General features: G+C 36.1%; 1 protein-coding gene across 1 annotated transcript; it reads right to left on the bottom strand.

The window, feature by feature from the left end:
- Positions 1-347: 347 nt before the first annotated feature.
- LOC116125472 (phosphatidylinositol 4-kinase alpha 1) lies at positions 348-18703 on the bottom strand. Its single transcript, XM_031411183.1, has 26 exons — positions 17503-18703; positions 16565-16906; positions 16156-16323; positions 15864-16034; positions 15545-15703; positions 15317-15444; positions 14815-15121; positions 12806-12974; positions 12163-12380; positions 10988-11146; positions 10705-10884; positions 9121-9654; positions 8662-9021; positions 7714-7928; positions 6683-6866; positions 6427-6563; positions 6157-6310; positions 4785-5051; positions 4054-4131; positions 3865-3915; positions 3192-3364; positions 2910-3105; positions 2651-2791; positions 1504-1712; positions 1152-1313; positions 348-1055 (listed from the first exon to the last, which is right to left on the bottom strand). The coding sequence occupies exons 1-26, from the start codon at positions 18427-18429 to the stop codon at positions 797-799; spliced, it is 6048 nt and encodes a 2015-aa protein (XP_031267043.1). The 5' UTR covers positions 18430-18703; the 3' UTR covers positions 348-796.
- Positions 18704-19229: the final 526 nt, after the last annotated feature.

Raw genomic sequence — 19229 nt, 5'->3', positions numbered from 1 at the left:
GGGCCGGTACCTGGTAGGTGATCAAATCAATTGAAATACTGTAAGCCTAACGTTAAAATTTGTCCCCTCTCATACAATGTCTAAAGTCTAAACCCAACTTACAAGTTTCACTAGGTGGGTGTTTAATAATTAATAATCAATTGAATTTGAAATATTGCCAAGCCTAATGTCAAAATGAAGCCAGCACGAAAATAATAAATATTGAAACACATTGGCCCTCAAAACATTTTACTTGGTATAGTTATATATTTATAGAACAAATGAAAATGAATGAATAAATGGAAGAACATGTAAGAGCTGGGCAGAGATGAAGGCTCTAGTTGTAGACATGAATCAGGACCAGCTTAATGAAAATCTTTTAGAGATTCAGATCATACAACATATAATTTAAGAACCCATTTTAGTTATACTGTAGTATCCATAATTGAAGCCTGTAGGGATGGCTGGTAATGGCTACTGAAGCAATTAGGTAAGAATTATACAGATAACCGGGGGAACATTTTGTCCTTCCAATTTCGGCCTATGGTTGCAACAAGCTGTAAAAATGTTAAAAAAAAAAAAAAAAAAAAAAAAACTAAGAATTATAATTTTACAAGCCTCACGAGGAACCCACCACTAAGTTACAACCAGCTTAATTCTTATCATTTTCTCGGCGATTAGTTGTCAACTGTGTCATGGTGGTGATTCTGCAATTTGTTCTACCCAAAACTACGGTGGAGATCTTCGGAAAAATCACAGCTATAATAAAGAAATACAAACAGGAATGTACATTTGAAGACGAGGTCCAAAATATTCTTCACTTCTCAATGCCCTGTTGCAGATACTGTATCAAGTCATATCCAGCAGTGGTCCATTTGTTGTAAGCGTCTGTGCATACATTTCTCATGAAAATTGCAGCCTCACGTTCACTCATCTCCGGATGAAACCTCTTGCGAAGATTTCCAATTGGGTCACCTCTACTAAAGCAAGGTAATCCACTGTCTAGCATTAACAGCACGGTGTTGATGATACCGTCCATATAACGACGAGCAGCAAGATAACCCTTAATACATAAGCTATTCATGTACAAAATAACGGAGTCAACTTTGAGACAAAAGTTGTCAACAAAATGTATAAAGAAAAATAGATCCAACAAGAAACTCTTTCATTACCTTACAAATTGATGCCATGTATCACTCTTCATAACCCCAGATGGATCTAGTAATTGGGTCATTTCATGGCTCAGCTTGAAGTGGGCACTCTCAAAACGCATATTTCCACCAGGTGACGTTTCCAAAATGAAACCGAAATCAATATGGACAAGCCGCCCCTTGCTGCATAGACATTAATATTGAGGTTAGATGTCTTTTTTAGTATCTTTATTACTAATACTAGAGAATCATTCACTTTTCTAAAGGATTTGTGGGAGATAGTGAGCTAAACAAGTGATAATAGTAACGGGGTTTGTCAAGTAGCCATTCAAAGTAGTAAAATAATTAATAAATCATGCAAGCAAGAGCATACTTGTCAAATAGAAGATTCCCATTGTGTCTATCCTTGGGTTGTAGTAAAAGGCTAGCAACTGCATAACCAGCACTGCTAATGATAAAGTTCTCCCGTGCAGCTTCAAAACTGGGAGACCCAACGGGCCCATAGTCCTGTTGAAAAATCTCGTACAAACCACCATCAGTTGTTTCACCCATTTGACTTCTGCTCCGTGTATTAGGCACAACCTGCAAAATAAGAAATGCTCATTAGTAAGGAAGTTTGAACAGTATATATAAACAACCCTAGTAAGTTAAAATTGGTTCATAGCACTCATCAGAATCAAATTTTGTGACCTTAGTGACATTTTCTTGGTAAACAAGAATTTCAAACATTGAAAGCAAAGGAAAGAATACATGAGTTGTGCAATTAAATGACCTTCATTTCCCAGTTGTAGAAAATTTTTCCATCACTTTATCACAGTACTACTAAAAGATAAATAATTTGATGACTAGAAGGTTCAGATACCCAGATGAATTTGTAAGTTCGTGGAAGGCTGTACAAAAAATCAGAAATGAACCATGCTTCTACAAATCTAGCAGCGCCAACAAAGTTGACATGTTTCAAGTAAAAGCACAATCATACAAGCAGTCATATTGGACTGAACTTCAATCTTTCACTTATTATCATGTCCTCTCATATTGGCTGCTTAGTCTTCATTCAAAACCAGGGATAATTCGGAAAAATTCTGCTATTTCAGTTTTCTTTTTGCTTGAATGCTCAAATTTTGAACAAGAATTTAATCATTGTGCTTGCAAACACTTGGATGCAGAACAGCTGATTCAGTAAAATTCGGGCCATATCTCTTCAGCAAAATCCCATGAATTGAACAATGCAACACATATGGATTTCTTTTTCCTGACCTAAATCAATTTCCGATTCTTGACAATGCATGCAAAAAGAAGGTAAGACAGAAAGTACAAGATTATCTTACTTCACTTAATTTCAAGATGTAAAAACAAAGTGATCATGTTACTAAGAGGGAAGAATTTGTAAAATGGTCCAATATCGAAATGTAATTCAGTAATTAAATGACAAGAAAAAAACTTTAACATTGGCTAAAACAATCATCCTGATCATATGGACACAGATTTTACCAAGACTTTTGAAAAGTGTAGTTACTCACCTCAATTATACCTCTCTCATGGCCAGTGGGGAGAACACCATATGGGAAAAGATAAAGATTAAGTCCAACTGCTTGAAATATGTCTCTTAGAAGTGATATCACTTGAAGAGCGAGAACATCTTGTCGACAATCGTCACCAACCTTAAATTAGGAAACTTAAGTCAAGCCATGCCTAAGCAGATTTTACCTTCACTTTTTAAAAAACACTTTTTGCATCTAGCCAACAGCCAGATTCGTGTACAAAAACGCACAAGGTTACCTTAAAAATGCAAGCTTGGGGCTTCACATTGCTTGGGTCACCATCCCGATCAATCACATTAAATGTGATCATAATTGGAACTTTGGCTGCTGATTGTAATGGTATTCCACTATTTACCTGAATACCCTTGACAAGCTTGTTCGGAGCAGTTGGTAGATAAAGGTCTTCTCCCTCCACTTCAATTTTTTCCAACTCCCTATTATAGTAAGAAGGTTAAACACCCAGTTCAATTACGAGAAATAAAAAATAAACCAATGTGAATAGAAGCTTGAACAAGTTTACCTCCTAATACGAGCTCGGCGTTCTTCTTTGGGGAGCGGAAATAATACACCAGAAATAGATGTAACTTTGTCAAAGAAATCAAACTCTCTTTGAAACAATTCAAGGGCCCTGGGAGTGAAACCATCAATAATATGCTGCCGAACGGTGGGCAACAATGCTTGAAATGACTTATTCTGAAAAAAAAAAATAATAATAACATGTAGAAAAACAATTTATTGAGCCTAAATAACAGGTTAAAGAAAAAGATCGAACAATCCAAACAGAAAAATTAAGAACCCCTTTTAGAAACTTTGCTATTTCCAAATACAAAATCAAGCAAACATGTCTCAGACAGTAAGCTATCAAAAATTGGTTATGCATAAGATATAAAGGACAGGTATTGAACAATAAGTACGGAAATTAAGAGGGTATTTATATATGCTTTGACAGTTTCAACAATTTGCATGAATATTTCCATTTACTCTCTGTAGTTAGGAGTATCTATTTTTAAAAATGGACATTAAGTATAATTATGAATCGACACCAAAAATGATTCTGGATTTATAAACCATAACATGTACAAAAGATATCTTCAGTAAGTGACTTCCAAGGCATTGACAACAGAAGTTCATATCATTTATATATTAATAAGTTCTTATTGTTGATAAAAAGGAGTAGGCATAGAATGACATACCTTCCCAGCATTAGGGTCTTTCCCGGATTCTGGTACAACAGATATTTCACCCTGCCATTCCAAACAAATAAAAAAAATGAAATTCTTATAGTTATACTTAAAGCAAATAAAAATATAAATTCCGCCTAAATTGACCGAAAAACTAATAATTGCAGGCCTTCAAGTAATATAAACATAAATATTTCAAACCTGTAGATGCCATATTAAGATATGGGCAAATATATCACTTCTTTGAGCTGCTCTAAGCAGATACCCTTCCACCAATTTCTGCAAAAATTATGAAATACAAATTTAACAGAAGAATAGATTAATTTAAGTGTTAAGGTGTCTGGAATATGTTTTACTTTCATTAGTATGGCATCGTGTAAGTGTTTTAGTAAAGTTGATTTATTCTTAACAATATATAAGGAGGTTACTGTATATTAAGACTTTCCACTATTCTGCATTTCTCTACCCCCACTCAAACAATACGCTTACTGAACGCACAACAAATATTAATTAGCTCTGTGCATCCAGAAGGTTTATCGATCAAAACTCATTGTAATCATCAAACACCTAGCTTAGACTACTAATCTATGTTTGCCAAAGCTAAATTTGTTGAGCATAATTGCCAGGTTAAACAGGCACAAGTTAAAGCCTATCTATTGTGTAGATTGGGAAAAAAAACAGTAACTCATCATTAAATTTCGGTGTGGCAAATGTTGAATGAAAACAAGCCATTAACCAAGGATGAATCAATCACAGGTTCACCTGAATTTCCCAAAATCTCAGCACAATGTAAGCGAAATTGAGTGAATCAGGATCATTCAGCCAAGCCCAGGACAATGCTCAATGGTCTGAATCAACTTCCACGAGCCCCAGGCCCCATACTAGCGTAAAGACATAAATGGTAAAATAAACATCTTCATTAAACAACTCACCTCGTCATCATATCGCAAAGCCTGAACTAGCTGTGGCATGAAGAAAGTCACTCGTTCAGGAGGATAGGATTCCAAAACCCTTAAAACATATGCCATGACACGTGAATGACCCTTATATGCAGGAGTTAGGAACTCAAGAGCTTGAGTAACTGAACAAGCAGCCCAGTGTGGCAATTGGTGCAAAAGTGCTGAATCTTCATCAACTGCCTTAGGGGTCACAAAATATGGCAATGCTTCGGGTATACAGCGGAGTTCCAATATATGCGACTGCAAGAAAGCACCAGTTTAATCAAGAGAATGCATAAAAATAAAATGCGACAGAACTGGTACTACAAAAAAAAGAACTTTATGCTGAATTTTCCCTTTCATTGAAATTATGCATGCATCTAAGAACCATATTAAGAAATAAAATCATCATATAGTAATATAGGACAGTGAATGATATGTTTCCACACTTTTGGACTCCCAATACATTTTCTTGAACAAAACAGGTGTTCTAGAAAGAGTTATCAACTTTTAGTTATATAGAATCTTAATTTTACTTTAGCCATTTATCAGTTGACAAGAAGAATTTCTTCGATAACAAGCAGCACTCGCCCAGAATGAATTCAGTAGAACATATCAAATAAGAGAAATGAAACTAGACAACTGATGGTTTATATGATGTGTTAAGAGCTTAAACCTATCTGCCTAACCTTTTGGGCCACAGAACTACTTAACATGGTATCAAAGTCAAATTAACCAATTGATCTTGTGTTCAAATCTGTCTATTGTACACACATTATAAAAACCTGTCTTTTTTGTTGTTAGTAGTTGTGGTTGCGGTGGTTTTTGATCCATGTGAAAGTGCACGTGAGAGGTCATGTTGGACTTAAAACTATTTGGTCTCTAACCTACCAACAAAAGTTTTGGGTCAACTAGCTACTTACACCATATAACTTTGGCAAGCAGTGCACAAGTAGCAATGTACACTGAGCAATTCATTTTTCTTATTAAAAAAAAAAAATCCTTCTTGTGAATCATGCAATATTTTTTTCCAAAATGAACCCGAAAAAGAATCCTAGTAGAAATGTTGCTTAAAATAACTTATACTTCATATTTATTGCCTTAATAAAATTCTTCCAAACTTTAATACTAAAGAACACAATAACAGATCTTTTTTTGTGCATAAAATCAGAGATGTAAAACAATGAAACTTTGCGTTTTCAAATGGCCACATTTTTCACTCTGCCATTTCCCAAGTGCATTCAGCTAACCTTCACACATCTCCCTCCCAAATTACTATCAAAACAACAAGCATATTAGCAAAAATTTTCATATGAGAACTATGATCTAATGACCAAAATGATTCCTAGTCAAAATGAGAACATACCTGAACCAGATTAGTTACTTCACCCTTCAAAGAAGCGTTTGACGGAAACCTTGATGCCAAGGATAGAGCAATCCTAGGATCAACTGAGAATGCAGTTCTAGCATATTCAACCCACTTCTCTGAGCTAATTTTAGGCCGAGAAGATATACTATCCCTGAATAAGAAAAGAAACATATAAATAATTAATAAGAAATTATCAGTACAAGAAGAAAAATAAAGACTAAATAAATCAGATGCTTAATAAATTCTGCAACACAATTAAAGGATTACTTAGAGGTAATTGGCTGTGCCCAGACGTCAAGCCTATCAGCCTCATGCTGGCATAGCATCAGAAGTAGCTGCTTCCTTTTTTCTCTTCCCACAGAATAATTTTCTATCTGGCCCCAGACTGGGTGATATTGATTGTTCTACAAGTATCTAAGTAAATTTAGTAATAAAGCGGGATAAACAACTCAAAGGATTACTATGTCAACGAAATTAACATTGTAGATGAATGTTCTATAACAAATAAATTTAAACACCTCACCATATCAGCCAAAGGGCCACCATTCTCACGCCCCCGTCCTTTTGGGTCAGGTTGAATAGCATCTCCTCGCTCATTTGAAAGATAGTGAACAAATACAGAGATGGACTGAGCCTCAGACTGGGCAAAATTCATATATTTTGTGTCATACCATTCAGGCTCATAGGCAAACCAGCCCAGTGATGCCCTGTAAAATGCACCAAAGACAAATTATGATTCCTTCAAACAACATATATTGCTTAAATTTGACTTGAGAAAACAAACCATACATACCATTTTTTTTATCTAGTATAATGCTAATAAACACAAGTATGCAGAGACTTTGATTTATTGTTCAAGATGTTTAATGGAAGCAAACAAAAGTAAGCCCTAACTATACAGAGGACAGGATAAACAAGAATTAAATACGAAGGAATTCACAGTATATACTCCACTTAATAGGTACTTCACTATGTGCAGCAAATTGTCTAAACTAGATGGTCAGCAACATAAATTATGCAATCATAGTCATGATTGGCTCAAAGATTCATGAAAAAGATTTTAATTAACTTTCAAGTATTTCACATGCATTAAAGTTTCTACAGAATTTAAACACAGATGGAGCTGCACATTTTAACATACATACTTAAAAACCCAACTTGAAGCATCGTAAAATTACATTGCAGAATTATTGAATTGAACTGAAAGGTTATGCAAAGTTGCTGTAACACCCAGCCCCTCCGCCCACCAAATTAGAGAGAGAGAGGGAGGGAGAGGGAGAGAGAGAGAGATAAGTACAATCGCATATATAATGAACCCCAATTGTCAAGAAGCAAAACATAATCAGGAGTTAAAAGATCCCCCAAAAAAACAAAAGAAAGAAAGAAAAAGCAAACAATCAAAAACTAATTGTCCCTTATCATATGGACAAAAGCTATTGTTATGTCAAAACAAAAACAAGCTACCTAGATCCCATAAGCCAATGATGCATGATTAAAAAAAAGCAGCAAAAAGATGCAGATAAACTCTGAGAGCATGGAATCACTTGTAGTCACCTATAGATCCGATCTTCCAGAAGTTGAAGTCCTGTTTTGAAATTTTGCAAATTTCCCTGGGACTGGCAGGAGCAGAACTTCAGCCCAAGAAGCATGAGAGTGAAGAAAGTACCAGTAGCTGCAGGATGGCGTGAAAAGTTCCATGGGAGTTTAGTGGTCCCTTGTAACATTCGACCAAGGAGCAAGAGCTGCTCAACACTATTGTGGTGAACTACCTGTGCAACCAGGACAAGATTGAGCAAGGAAGGTGACCACATGAAGGTTAACAGAACACAAACTATGTGTCTGTGCATTTTTAGCATGAGAGAGAGAGAGAGATTATATAACAAGAAGTAGAGCAAACACAAGCTTTTTATACTGGTAATTTAGACACTGGTTGAGTGATTAGGTCTTCATTTAATTTAAGAGTTGTGCTATACATCTGAAGTGATATGATATTATTTTAGAGCTACATATCATGGATCACATAATCAACACGTATCTCTAATATAATATCATATCATTTGGGATGCAAAACTTAGAATACATAAGTTATTCTCAATTTAATCATATTGAAATGATCAAATAGCAACACTAATTCCAGAGCCAGAAACAGTACATGTCAGAATACTTTTGCATCATTGCATATATTTAAACCTAAAAACCGATTGATGCCAGATTTATCAAACATGTGTTGATCTTCATATGAACACATGAGATCGAATTCTCAGAAGCCACAGCTTTTTCATTGAGATTGTAGGCCCCTATAGACTAGGAAACCAGATCTGTTATAGTTCTGGAAGATACTATCTGGACAACTGAAAAGATAACAATGATACATACACGAACCTTACCCTACAAATCTAACATATTATGAGCTGCTGCAAGTAAATTCATCTTGACATCAATAAGAATGGCAGAGCAGGATGCTTGAGACACAGATATATGCATAAAAAAATTAAATCCTACCTCAAAACGATCAATGAAAAATCCAAGCCATAGTCTATGAGCAATTATTTGCTCAACAGGATCAACTTCAGGCTGCACCTCTGGTTCCCCAGGTGCAAGATGAGGCCTCAATTTTGCAGCAGGTCCAGAGTACTTCACTTCATTTGCAAAGAGACCTCGTTTTGTGTCAATTGTCCATAGCCATGCATCAACAAGCTCAGCAAGGACAAGGGACCCCAGTTGGGGTGCAGCAGACACTAACCAAGTCCAAATGAAAACACCAGTTTCCATTGCATCAGGAGTGGAAATATAAGCAGGACACCAGCAAAGAAGCCGTAAAAGTTGTGAGAAGCCCTCTACATTTGACTTGGAATTAGAACCCTGAAAAAGAAAACCTAAAATTCATAAGAAAACAATGTGGACCGAAGAATATTTGTTGATACTAGCAAAATACAGAAATGATGAGAATTATTCTATTACCAGATTTGAAAGAAGCAATGCAGTAGCCTGAGAACAAGTTTCACGAAATAGTGACTTGTCCAATTCGCCACCTTTTTCAGCAATGTTAACAAATAGTTGAAGTTGACGCACAAATTTGGAAAGCAACATCTCATTAAACGAATCATCCTCTGCATCTGACTGTAGGGAAAATGCTCCAGCAATTAACTTCTGGAAGCCACTACCAATACCAAACCCTGTTGTATTGGTGCCAGTTTGAAATCCACCAATGCTGTTATACAACCTTCTCATGCCAGCAATCTCTCCAGCATGGTTGCATTTGGCTGTTGCACTCACAATGCCAGTGCCTAGCACCTCCAAATTGAATGCTTCTGTCAGTTTTAAGTTTGCTCCTGAAGCTGCAGCTGCAGCAGCCATTACAGCAGGAATATTTGCTGTTCGTATACCTGGCCAAAAATCATTTTTACCCGTACCAATCCGTATATCAGATAAAAGAGAAACCACATCAGTTGTAGGCTGTGTTCTCTGCCATGTATTTGCCTTACAAAGTTTTTCCTATAGTATAAATTTGAAACCATGAAAAGGGAATAAGTACAAAAACAAATCAATAACAGAAGTGACAAGTACAATGAAGTAAACAAATTTCCAAATTAACTGAGCATTCGACAGGAAGAATACATAGTCATATATTACAAAAGGAAAAAAAAAATTCCATTTCAAGAAAGCACCAAATTAAAATCTAGACGACCACAGTAAGATAACTGAGCATCAATATGAGGTCGTAACATATAATATAATTCGCAAAAGAAACGACCAACAAATAAAGGGCTAAAGAGAAGGAAATGAGATTAGAACCCAAATTTTCCATGACAATCCGACTTTAAACCAACAAAATCAGACTTGTTCATGTATCTTTTGTAGTACCAAACCGTTCACAGCAACCGATTACTGATTGATAATCACTATTATCAAGAAACCATTTGATCCAAAAGCTTAAAGTTATCGACAAGGACACAACAACAGAGTTAAAACTCTAATATGCTCCCCTATAAAAACTTGCAAATGGACCAAACACAACCACCACAGCCACAAAGACAACTAATTATAATTTTAATTAATAAATGGAGGTATTCAAACACAAGACCACTAGCTCAACTTAGCTCTGGTAACATGTTAAGCAACCTTAAGTGTATGAATTAAGGCCCAGCAATACTATTTACACTTTAATAATTGCCATTTAGAAAACGAAGGGAAAGGAGGGGACATGGAAGTACTTCCTAAGTCAAACAAACATGTCAAATCCCCATATTTTCTTTCTTTTTTTGATGAGGAAAACAAAAGAACACACCTAAATACACGTGGTTTACAGCAGATTGTGTCCTCTATGGATAAATAAATAATTTTTTGAAAAAGACAAGTGAAGATCACATAGACCAGCTCTGAAAAGTTACAGTCCACATGTCCAATTCCCAGCTGAGAGAGAAAGATATAGATAGGACTGGCAAAAAACTGACCATTCGCATACTTGAAAAGCGGAAAAATGAGGTGAGGGAAGAAAAATATATGAATCCATATGATTTCACAAAAAGGAGAGCAGTTGTCAACCTGAAGCAGGCCTTGGGTAGTGCAAGGAGCATATGAAAGAGATATGATAACCCATTCTCGTACTAGTCTCTGATACAAAGAACGAACAGTTGCTACCCAAGCAGGATCATTGATAACGCCAGGTGTGCCACTATCAACTGAAAATAGCAGGGAATCTAGACAAGACGAATTCCACAAAATCTGCATGCATGTAATTCAGGTTTTCAATTTTACGGACAAACGAAGAAGACAAAAACAAAACAATTAATTGATCGAGAGAAGAGTATCAGTGATATCCTTTTACCTGAGGAAACTTATCTCTAAGCTGGATTAACAAGTTAACAGAAATATCCCGAATGTGTTCCTCCCTCTGGGACATACTTTTTATGAGAAAACAGGCATGTGCAAATAGAGTAGATTCTCTGATCTCAGCGTCACTGCCTGTTTCTGATGTTCGCTCTTCCTGTTCCAAAATAAAAAAAAAATCAGTGTCGTCCATATAGTAAAGAGAAAGAGAACAGCAACCAACATCATATTTTAAGGAAAAGGTAGAATACATCTCTAGTGTCCTATAAGCTGTCTAAAGCATAAGTCATTCAACAAGAAACTATGAATTAATCGATGTCATTTACTAGAACCCATCCATGAGATGTTATTGGATTATTTCTTATTTTCATAAGAGAAAATAATCACCAAAAAAAAAAAAAAATTATACAAGAAATACCAAGCACATGTCCCTAGAAAACATCATGGAGGTTTAAGCCTCAGGATACATATGAGAAATTTTAACTTTGTGTTTTATAAGTATATTAATCAAATTTTATATTATGAGCAGTATATAAGAGTAAAATTTGTTTTCGACATTTTAAGCGTATAGTAAAAACTAACCAAGAAAATATATCAATGTTTCAACACCAATTAATTAATAAAAGTAGTATAGGGCATTGTACAGTGGAAGAAACTATATCCCATATGAATCAAAGATCATTGGTATTGTAGTCATGCTACTCAAAACACTAGAATTGGCCCTTGCACACTAAGAGCAACAACAGTTCAAAAGAAAAAAAAATAAAATACAACAAAAGCAGCAAATGTTCTTAATGAAAATAGTTACCCTTAAGTTGGCCTTCACCACAATAAGAGAAATAACAGTTTAATGAGAAAACAATTAAATATAAGACAGCAACATTTGAGCTTAATGAAAATAATTAAGCAAGCCTTGGAGTAGTTGTGAAACAAAGGCTAGGCCTTGAGACAATGAGGAAAACTTACTGATAGGCATATCTCACAAAAGCTAATGCAGATACAAATAGAGAGATAACAGAGTATATCCGTTAGTCTAGTTTAGTTTTGACAACATGATGCAAGATCTGTACTCCTATGGCCCTATATTATCCCCCCAATACATGAATCTTCCCTACATGTGAAGACAAAAAGAAAAGGGCTCCAAAAACTTCATATAAATAAAAAAAAACATACCAGCCACGAAACTGCAGTTTCAAAAGCCCTGAGCACAATTGCATTCAAACACTGGAAGACAGATGGCATAAGATTTGGGGTTTTCAGGTATTCAAAGACACAACTGAAAGCACTTCTACAGGCAGTCAAACTAGTGCCACCATTAAGGATGCCACCATTGCTGCTGAAGCGTATAATCTCGAGAAAAGCAACAGCAAGAAGATAGGTCGCCTTCACTCCTGTAAAACAAATAACCACTGCCATTGTTATTCATATATCAAACAAGAAGCAATATTTAATATATTTAATGATTTTCTAAGGGCAATGTGATTTCATTTGAGAGTTCAGTCTACTTTTGTTGTTTTTAGGTCTCCTGAGGATGCAGCATTCGGTCGATTATTGACTGCTTCCTCTGTCACCCTTTTAAGGTTTAGGAGACACTTAGTCCAGGCTTTGTGAACATGCGTGTTCACCCTTTCCTATATCTCATTACATTTAATTCAAGTTTATTTTGGTTCTTAAAAATAAGTATACTGTTGAATAAACATCAAAAATTAATTCAAGACCATAGGAACTGAAAAATTCTACCAAACAGTTCAACTCGCATATACATTTACTGAACATCACATTTAATGCTGCAGAAATGCTAAGAAGCCCACTTAACCTGAAATTGTGCTCATTGCTGCAACCTCAACTCGTCCACCTAAAGCAGAAGAAAGAGCTGTTCTTTGGGTTCCAGCTGCTTTCTCATTGCCATTCGCTCGACGACTGCCAGGGTTATGAAGAGCATTGAGTTCCAACTCATCTTCAAGCCATTTCACTGAACTGACAACCTGGAAAACCCAACCGTCATGTTACAACTTCAATTTCAGATATGGTTTGAGATCATTTCGCTGTAATAAAACACAAACAGATCGTCCATTTTAATAATAATTATATAAATTCAGGTTGAGTTGACAAGGCCAGTCCAGGGAGAATAAGTATATTCATGAATGCGAAGTCAACTTTCATAACAAAATGGTGCAGTCAACTAACTAATCCAAGAAGATTGAGCCTCCCTAACCGAAGTATAATTTGGAAATGGCTAAGCTTAGTCTAGGCATCAAATAGTAAGACTTTAATTTTGAACTTCAGAAGGCTGTTCCAATTTCACAAGAGGCTAAAATACTTAAACAGACTTTAAATACTGTAGCTGAGTCCTATAATAAGTTTAAACTCTTGGAATTCACATTTTCTCGACACTGCAGTCAAGCCAGGTTGACTGTGTTTGAATCCCCTCATTCCACCAACTTAACTACGACACAGAATAGTTGAAACTATTGTTCGATGCATGAGACAAGTACATTAATTAGATTCAACCAAGCAAGTGAGAGGGTTTGTTAGAGTCTTAGAGAACAATGCCCTTTCCATCAAGCTTTTGAGACAAAACAATACTAAGGCATGCAAAATGCTGCAAAGCTTCTCCAAACACTAGAAGAAAGCACAAGTTCAAGCTCTTGAAGAATGATGAAAACTAAATCATAATGATATCCATAACAGCATACTGATTTGAAGGACACAATACAGGCATCGAGAAGTTCTTTCTAAGAGAACTGTGGCAAGGTCTTCCTTCAAAATTCTAGTAAATTACAAGTATCCTAATCTAAGATTTTCTAACACTGAAGTGCCTCCAGCACATGCATCAATTCAGCTACATCGTCCACTTGGGCATATCAGAAAAGCAGAAGTTGAATATCCACAAACTCAAAGGTTGCGGTCATTTATTGTTTTAGGTATTCAGAAACTCATCAGCCTTACTACCTTGTGTATTGAGACAAAAACTAGGACTCTTGTCAGACCTTACAAGTTCTAAAGGTCAGGAAAATCCATGAGATTAAATGCTCTAGGTCGGTGATCTCAAGGGGATCTAACCTTCTAACCCTTGATTGGGAACAAAGGATAAGATAATTCATCGCCTCCATTGGGGTTCCTAGGTCCCATTACTAATCTGTACAAACACACTTTGTAATTTTATTAAGTTCTACTATTTGATTTACATTTGCCTTTCTAGTAATTTCCACATAGTCCGAGGGAACTTTTTATTTGCTTATAGTCATAAACTCAACAAATTAGGTTAATCCTTTTCACGATAACCAAAACTAACTTTATGTGGAAAAAATAAAAATTTTTGGAGAATTTTACAATTGCGTTAATTAATTGACCACAGCTAATATGGATATATAGATATGTGCAAAATTCTAACCCTTGACATCTAGTAGGCTTGTTTCAATAGATAGCTATTTCTAACATATGTTGCCAAACTCAAGGCTTCAAAATCTCAGGTGACTCCCACCAAATACTTTGCAAGCAGCAGCTAGCCAATCAACAGACATTGTCTGAAAATTATGCTTCGCAAAGACTTCAATATTTCCAACTTTTCACAAGTACATTAAATAATAACATAGGCATAAGACATAAAGGAGGATATTCTAATGATGGAAAATCAAAGACAGATTGCACATTCATGCGAGAAGAGAAATCTTACAGCAAATGAAAATGAAAAAAAAAAAAAAAAAAAAAAAAAAAAAAAAAAAAAAAAAAAAAAAAAAAAAAAAAAAAAAAAAAAAAAAAAAAAAAAAAAAAAAAAAAAAAAAAAAAAAAAAAAAACATTGAAATAAATTTGCATCTTCTTACAAGGGGCGGAGTTCCTTGAGCAATCCGTTTAACAGCAGAAGACCACAGTTCATTCCACATGTACGGCCCACCAACTGCTTGAAGAGGAATTGCACCCATGCTTCCCACACTGTTCAGTGTAGTGGAAACCGACTTTGCTAGTGGTTGAGATTTCTGTATGGGAGGTGCTAAACCAAAAAGAGCAATATAGAACCACAAGTTGCGAAACAACTTCAAAAGTGATGGTTCCACATCTACAGTAGGATCAAAATCAGAACATATTTCAGCAACAGCAGGAAGTAGAGGCCCCAAAAAATCTGCTCCACTCCTGCAGCAGTTAGTTAGGAGTATTGAATGTGAAATGTCCAAACATACAACACAGTGAGGCAACAAAATGTATAAAAAGCAAAATATGACTAGCCTCCAGAAGAGTGCATGGATACTTATAAATCAATTGGAGATATCTGAATAGCTCAAATATGACTAGCCACTACAAAACAAACTAGAAACAAATTTATCTTACCTCCCACTTCTAGACTCAGCAGCCAGCCCTACATCAGAGCATAAAGATAGCAAACGATGACGATAGTCTGAACGCAATTTGGGATTCTTAAGACCACTAGCAATCAGAAGGAATCCAGCAGGTAGAGTCTACAGTACAATTGAAGCAGTTAGCAACCATTTAATCGGATTAACTGTCAAGCCAGCAACAGTATCACATATATTTCATATCTTAATGACACAATATTACCTCAACACGTTCTGCAGTGGCTTCGGCTGGCATTGTTTTGCTTTCAGCAGATCCAACACTTGATAGCTTACTCAAGTAACTTCTTGTCATCAGAACAACTGTTTCACGATAAGACTTCTCAAAACCTAAACTTGCCATGCGAGACACAGCATCAAGAAGCTGCAGTAAATTAGGGAGGAGGTTGAGAAACCATGCAACAAAATCAAAGAACCAACAGCCACAAATATTGGGTCAATAACCAACATAGAGCAAAACAAATAGATACAGGACGCAAAGTAAGTAATCACAAAGAGATGCTCTAAAGACAAAGGTTTCATACTCGAAGTCGCAATGAACTAGGAGTTGAAGCATCACCCTCTTCTAAGCTCTCAACAAAAAGTGGCAATATCATGTCTACCACTTCAGACTTGTTAACAGTAACAGTCAAATCAGTGAGCAAGCGTATAAGATTAAGCTGCAGAGGAGGAACCGGATGTTTCTCTTTATCAACCTGAAATAAGTTTGGTTGAGTAAGCATGGAAAGGTAGTTAACAACACAATCCAAATTACAAAATTAAAATTACCATCTATATAAAAATAAAGAAGGGGGTAAACAGAATCATTGAAGCAACCTGGTCATCATAATCATTTCGTTCACGAATACTTGTAGCTAATCCCATGATAAATGTGTCAACAGGTGCCCGGTCCTTGGTCCAGCCAGATTCAATTATCTCACAACTTGTCTTCATAATACTCTCAAACATGGCTCCTCGGCTGCTGCCCCAAGTATCACCTTGGGGCTACAATTACATCATACATAGTATTAAGAAAACAAGATCAAATAATTAAAAAAATAAAGAAATACTTATTTATGATATACAAAAATGAAGTTTAACTTTGCACCATTATACAAAATCAAAACGGATCCATAGTTTACACTTGTGCACATGCAACTGGCAAGAAAAAATCAAAACCCATCAATAATCTATACCTGCACACATGCAGTTAGCACAAGAATAAGAAATCATAAATGAATTATACCTGTGCACATGCAGTTAGCACAAGGGGCTTGAAGCGAATGAGTAAAACACGGAGCAGCTGACCTCCCCTAATAACAGCAATCTGTGCAATCCCCGCAAGCAGTGAACTGAACAGCTCTTCACAAACTCTCAGCTTTCTCCATACAGAGAGCAAACATGCTTCAGCAGCATCTAGAAGCGATGCAAGAGCATCAAGGACCAACCTTTTAGAGTTTTTCCCATTTGGATCAAGAGATGCAAGGCTCTTAATTTTCAACCTAGCCACAGATTGATAAACAGATAGTTTTGCATTTATCCTGGCTTTCAAAAGTGGCCCTTGTTCATTCCAGTCCCGCTTCCTTATCTGCCCACGCAACCAACATAACTTTAATAAACACTTTCTTTACAATATCAAAATTTAACTTCTCTCATAGAATATTGACAAAACAAATTTAACTTCTTAACAACTATCTGTTTGATACATTAAACTTTCCACGTTTCGTATACATTTCACAATCTATGCAAACCCTCTCTCTTCTGTTTCTCATCAATAAGTTCAATAATTAACTTTTCCAATACAAAGTACTGGGAGTAATCTAGATTTATCCACATAAAAAATAAAACAAACTTTTTCACATCAAAATTAATCACATCTAAGCTTTTCTTTTATAAAGAACATTTCCTAAACAATGCACTATGATTTTTCCACTTGTACCTACACATTAGCATGAAATAAAACATCTTATCACCAGAATGCAATTCATACATATTGATTTTTCCACTTATACCTACATATTAACATGAAATAAAACATCTTATCAGCAGAATGCAATTTCTCTTCAGCAAGTTCAGTAATTAACACTTCCTGCACAATGCACCAAGAATTGAATTCTCTACTTATACCTACACATACAATAAATCACACATGGTATCACTGAAAATTATCTACAATACTTTTACCTTCATAAAAGCACATAAGGAGTGGAGCTGCTTCTTCGCAATAAACCTAACCTGCTCCAAAAGCTTGGAATCAATCTGTACTTTATCCAAAATATGTGTGATCAATTTAAATGCAATCTCCTGCTTCTCCAAGCTCTCAACGGGTTCTTCCTCGTATGAAGCAACCTGTTGCCTGACTTGTGGTACATCATTCACTCCACCAAATATGCTTCCCCCACCATTGATTGACACACTCGACACCGAAATGTGGCTGGTCACCTCATTTCCTGGACTTGACTCGCTCTCGTTATTGCTACTGAGCTGCAGCTGAAGGTGGTTTAAAATTATCGGTGAGCTCTGAGACGACGACGTTTCTGAGTTAATTATCATTTGTTCTCTCGGTGAAGCCGGAATTGGTACTGCAAACTGATCAAAGAGACACGTCACCACTGTATTCGCATCTGAAGCTAGAATTGGCGGGAAATTTCTCGACAAAGCCAACAGAAACGCTCTAGAAACCCCCGAATCTTCGGCCATGTTGCAGTTAATTGCTGCCAAAACCACCTCTCCGGCTACCGCGGCAATATCGGCCACGAAATCGGGGGAGACACCGGTGGATTGCGACAAGTAGCCTAAGAAATCCGTAAAGAAAGACAAAATTGAGTCACTACTGAACGCCTGAGGCCAGAACGAGCGGTGAAACGACAACGGAATGGCACGGAAGAACTCGAGCACCACAGATTTAGCACGTGACTCGGGCTCTTCCCCACATTTCGACAGAAACCGAGCTACGGCCAGTACGGCATTGAGATGAGAACGAGAAACGCGTGGGGATCCGGACAAAAGCAAGTCAGGCTGTGGACACCGGTTGCAAATCCACCCGAGTTTATCGGAGAATTGCTTCGGATTCTGCGCGATCAGATCGCACAGCTCGATCAATGCCTCCATCACAAGAAGAGGAAATTTACAAAAAATTAATAAATAAATAAATCAAATGCAGAGGGAAAAGAAATTAAGAAATTATGATATAATATTAGGGTTTAAAGAATCAAAATTGTCGCTCATTTTCTCTAAATAATTCATCGAGTGTTGTGTGTGACAAGTCGTTTTTGTTTCTCTGCTTTAATATATGTAATATTGTAATGAAATCCGTGTGTTCATTGTAATTGTTTCTTCTTTCTGGCGCCTCTCATATCGTGCCTCTGTTAATCCGTCACCGTAAATGGAATGTAATTGTGTGATATACGGTGAGTTGACTCGGAGAGTTAAGCTGTAAATTTAAAAAAAAAAAAAAAAAAGAGTAAATGACTTTTTCCCACCCAAGGTTTGCCTTATAAATTTTCCACCCAAAAAATTTCAAAATACCATTTTCTCACCCAACCTTTATATTCCATTAGAGCATTGCTATGCTTATAACTAAATCAAACAACCAGACAAAAAACAAAATAGTCATTTTACATAAATTTTATGTAATTTTTATCTAGTTGTATAACTCAATTGTAAGCAAAATATTATTGATTTTGTTAATACCCAAATACACTTCACTTTCTCAACTAGCGTTCGACGAATTGCTAGGAGTCAGGGTAAGAGCGTTTTTGTAGAGTAGAGACCGATGAATTGAATGGTGGTAACCGATTAAATATTCGATTCTGGAATCAGCCGAAAATCATCTAAGAACAATAAACCTTAACTTGATAGTGGTCAGTAATCGATGAGAAATTAAGTGTCTAAGTAAAAGGGTTTTTGTA

This window comes from Pistacia vera, unplaced genomic scaffold, assembly GCF_008641045.1.
Source record: "Pistacia vera cultivar Batoury unplaced genomic scaffold, PisVer_v2 Contig166, whole genome shotgun sequence".
Taxonomy (NCBI): domain Eukaryota; kingdom Viridiplantae; phylum Streptophyta; class Magnoliopsida; order Sapindales; family Anacardiaceae; genus Pistacia; species Pistacia vera.
Note: the sequence above shows the minus strand (reverse complement) of the source record. Positions and strands in the feature narration are given on the sequence as shown.